This window comes from Arachis ipaensis, chromosome B02 (genome assembly GCF_000816755.2).
Source record: "Arachis ipaensis cultivar K30076 chromosome B02, Araip1.1, whole genome shotgun sequence".
NCBI classification, from domain to species: domain Eukaryota; kingdom Viridiplantae; phylum Streptophyta; class Magnoliopsida; order Fabales; family Fabaceae; genus Arachis; species Arachis ipaensis.
This window is the reverse complement of record NC_029786.2, coordinates 77,755,179-77,758,787: the sequence shown is the minus strand read 5'-3', so window position 1 is coordinate 77,758,787 and position 3,609 is coordinate 77,755,179. Positions and strand designations below refer to the sequence as shown.

Below are 3,609 nucleotides of genomic sequence, written 5' to 3'. Positions count from 1 at the left end.
CGGTTTATGTGTGGTAAATAATGGCTAGAAAATCTTGTTAATTTTATGTCCAATAGAAAATGAATTTATTACCACAATAAATTTATGAGCAGAATCTTAAATTATGTCTTATCAACAACAGCTTTTTATAATAGAAAGAGTACAATAGAAAAAAAATATCAGATAATACTAAGAAAATGATTTTTATAGTGCTTAAAAAATTGATGTCTATTTACTAAAAAATAAAAAATTAATATTTAATTTAAAATGATAAAATTTAATAAATTTAAAATATTTAAAATTTGTTATGTAAAATAAATTAGAAAAAAATTAGACTCCAATAATAAACACCATGAAATTTTTGGATTATTTTATGTGCAAACAAATTTTTTCATAAACTGTAGTGACTCTCCACGGTTTATGCACGCCATCTCTCCTTAGTAAACCGTGGTGACCTACCACGGTTTACACTCTATATCTTTTGGCCATAATCCGCTGGGACCTACCACGGTTTATGCATGTTTTGAAACCGTGGTGGGTTGCCACGGATTACATAGAAATGGCTTTTTGCACATGCAGGTAACAAGAACCAGTTTTGCACATTTGGGTAAATATTTTCTCTATTCTATTTATTTAAGTAACTTGCCCTAATAAAAAATTTCATATATCTATATGAATAAAAACAGTATATTCCCTTAAAACGGAATACATTTATTACACAATTCTCCTATACAAAAATACAGATTTATACTATTATGATTTTTGTTGACTGTATAACGAAAACCTCGTTAGCTTAAAGAAATAACCTTTGAGCTAAAAGCTATTATGCTAGCTAGCATTCTATGTTACAATCATTAAAAAGCAACAACAAATCTTATATTAGCTTCTATTTTTCTAATTATTTCTCAGGATGAAGATGATGTATAGTTCTCGATCCTAACCATATCTTAGCATAGTTTTTCTGTGCTACTTGTAGAGAAGGTTTAAACAATTTGATTTGTATCTGCTCTCCGCATGCTTATACATTTGCAGTTTGCCCTCTTTTCACTTAGATTCTGCAAGTAATTTTGAAAAACAATCAATGTAAAAACATGGAGAGTAAGATTAAGGGGTGGAAAATTTTGTTCTTAAATCAAATTCTCTCTTTATGTTACCTTGAATTGTTTCTGAAGATCTTTAATGTAGTCAACCGCCAAGTCCAACATGTCTGCTGTGTTGGTTTGCTGCCAAGAACATGAAGAATGTTAATTTTCCAAACACGCACACATGCATGCATGCACACACACACATATTTCAAGTTCAAAGAACCAGACTTATCATTTGTTCTTACCTTGTCCATGTTTGGGACCAGCTCTTGCAATTTCCTCATTCGTTCGCTGATCCGTGTTCTTCGTACCTGAAATTAGTTAGTCCTTAAAATCGTGTATAATATGCTGCAAGTTCATAAATTCAATACAGTCTAAATAATGTGCTGCTCTTTATTTTGAAGTAAGAAAGGATTTTTCTTCATTCCATCATAGTTGATGCATCCTCACAAGATATTAAGATGCTTTCCATTTCAAAACAATAATAAAGTTCTGTTTCTCTGGGATTGGCTATATTAGATTAAATGATGTTTTTGTGTCTTATTCTGAGCTATTTAGACAAGTCAGTTAAATATAACTCATTCTTAATGCTCATAGTCATAGTTAAGATAATAAGATTCTTCTGAAAACGTAAATTGTATTTTGGAGATAGACAAAGTCCTACCCTTTCAGCTATGCTTCGGGGATGAGTAGCGCAGCCTCGCTTCGCTCTGATTTTACAAGGAACAGAATCTGGGAACTGAAGCAGATTCTCCATACCAATCATCTCTGATGAAGTTTTCGGCAAACTCAAGTGATGTGATAGCATATGAACTTGATTTCCTAGCTCTCCATTCTGAGTACATCAATTGGTTCGAATTAAGAGCAAGAAATCAAAGTGAAAGAATAAGATCATAAAAGTGAACATCCTATATATAGATGCATACCTGAACATCAGGAAACAACTTTCCATTGCTACTTCGCCCTCTTTTCAAGCCAGTGAGGTTTTCAGAGTGTTGTGGTGCATCACTCCAAGAACCATAGCAGAATCCGGGGCTGTAATGCAAGGCATCACCATTGCTACCACCCTGCCTCCCATCTTCAGGGCTATTTGCCCCAATTTCCTCGTTCCCTATTTCGGAGATCTGCGACAACATTCCCAAGGAAGAAGCAGTTCTTGATGAGAAGCTAATCTGATTCTTCAATCTGTTCATCGATGGACTAAGTTCTTCGCTGGTGCTGTTAACATGACCATAGTTCCCGACACCTTTCATGGTAGCAAATCCTACAATTTACAAACATATAACTTCTTCTGAGTAATTACTGTCTTAATATAATAAGAAGGAAGGTCAGATATCATATTCTAGATCCTCAAATTGAAGTAATTAGTTAGTTATTACATATTTATATAAAACATAAGCATAATTTGCAATCTTGGATCTACAATACTATAAAAACGAAGCATAGATAAAGATCATTCGATATTGAAGTTTCAGGAAAGGATTAATTCTCCTAAAAGCTTAAGGAACAAATACCAATTAACACATAGCACATCTAAATGAATAAGCTCATCATATTGCAAAAATTTTAACTAAATATAAATGCTGTGATACCATGTAAGGTAAATAATAAACAGATTTGAAAAGTTTCATCAACCTCCATGTAACTATAATTCGGATCATGAGATTCAAAACAACCATAAATTGGATTGAATCAATGTCCCCACCAATCTCATTGATTCCTAATTGATTGCTCTTTCATTAAGCACACATATAGCATCTAACTAATACTCATTATGATGATGATTAGATTCTAAATAGTAACAAATCCTCCACTCTATTACAGTAACAAGAAAACATCACGTCTTAAAAGGAAAAAAAAATAGATAAAAATATGTTACAAGTTAAATACCATTTTGAAATGAAACGTTGGAGAAAAGGTCAGCAGGGGAACTATTCTGCCTGAGAAGATTTAAAGAAGAAGAAACGCCAAACCCTTTTTGGTCCATTCCCATTGAACCCATAACCAACCCTAAAGACCCATCCATTGAAGATGAACAAGAAGAAGAAGAAGAAGAAGAAGTGTTCCTTGGGTAGTGAGGTGGCAATCCACCACCACCACCATATCCGCGCCCTCCAGAATTCATCCGCCTCAGACCCTTCGAATCACAACCCTTATTGTTTGTTTTTGTGTTTGTGTTTGTGTTTGTATCTGGGAATTCTTGGAAGCTATGTGAAACGGTATCGTTTTTGGAAATATTGTTTTTGCTGCTACTGCTATTACTATTGGCTAATCTCGAGAGCAAGGCTTGGGATTCAGTGAAAGTTGGAGTGAGATTCGCGAGAAGCGAACTCGGTGCAGAGCGATAACGAAGCAAACCAGAACTACTGCTTTGTTGTTGTTCAAGTTGATAGCCTTGAAGCGAATTTGAATCCATTATCACTATTTATATATATGTCTGTATATGTTTTAGTGTTTGTTATGTGCTTTGTTTGGGTTACTCAAAAGTCACTGTGACGCTGTAAAAAGATTAGAAGATGGGGAATCATTATGGAAAAGCTATAAA

The 3,609-nt window shown here is 33.9% G+C and overlaps 1 protein-coding gene across 1 annotated transcript in view; it reads right to left on the bottom strand.

Annotated features, from left to right (window-relative positions):
* LOC107625483 (transcription factor bHLH130) overlaps window positions 631-3,609 on the bottom strand; it is a gene marked incomplete in the record, with an annotated part of 3,208 nt that continues 229 nt past the window's right edge. Inside the window, 6 exon segments of the mRNA XM_016328133.2 lie at window positions 631-1,034; window positions 1,134-1,202; window positions 1,310-1,375; window positions 1,729-1,899; window positions 1,991-2,328; window positions 2,955-3,609. Of these exon segments, the coding sequence (XP_016183619.1) occupies window positions 963-1,034; window positions 1,134-1,202; window positions 1,310-1,375; window positions 1,729-1,899; window positions 1,991-2,328; window positions 2,955-3,480 (1,242 nt within the window).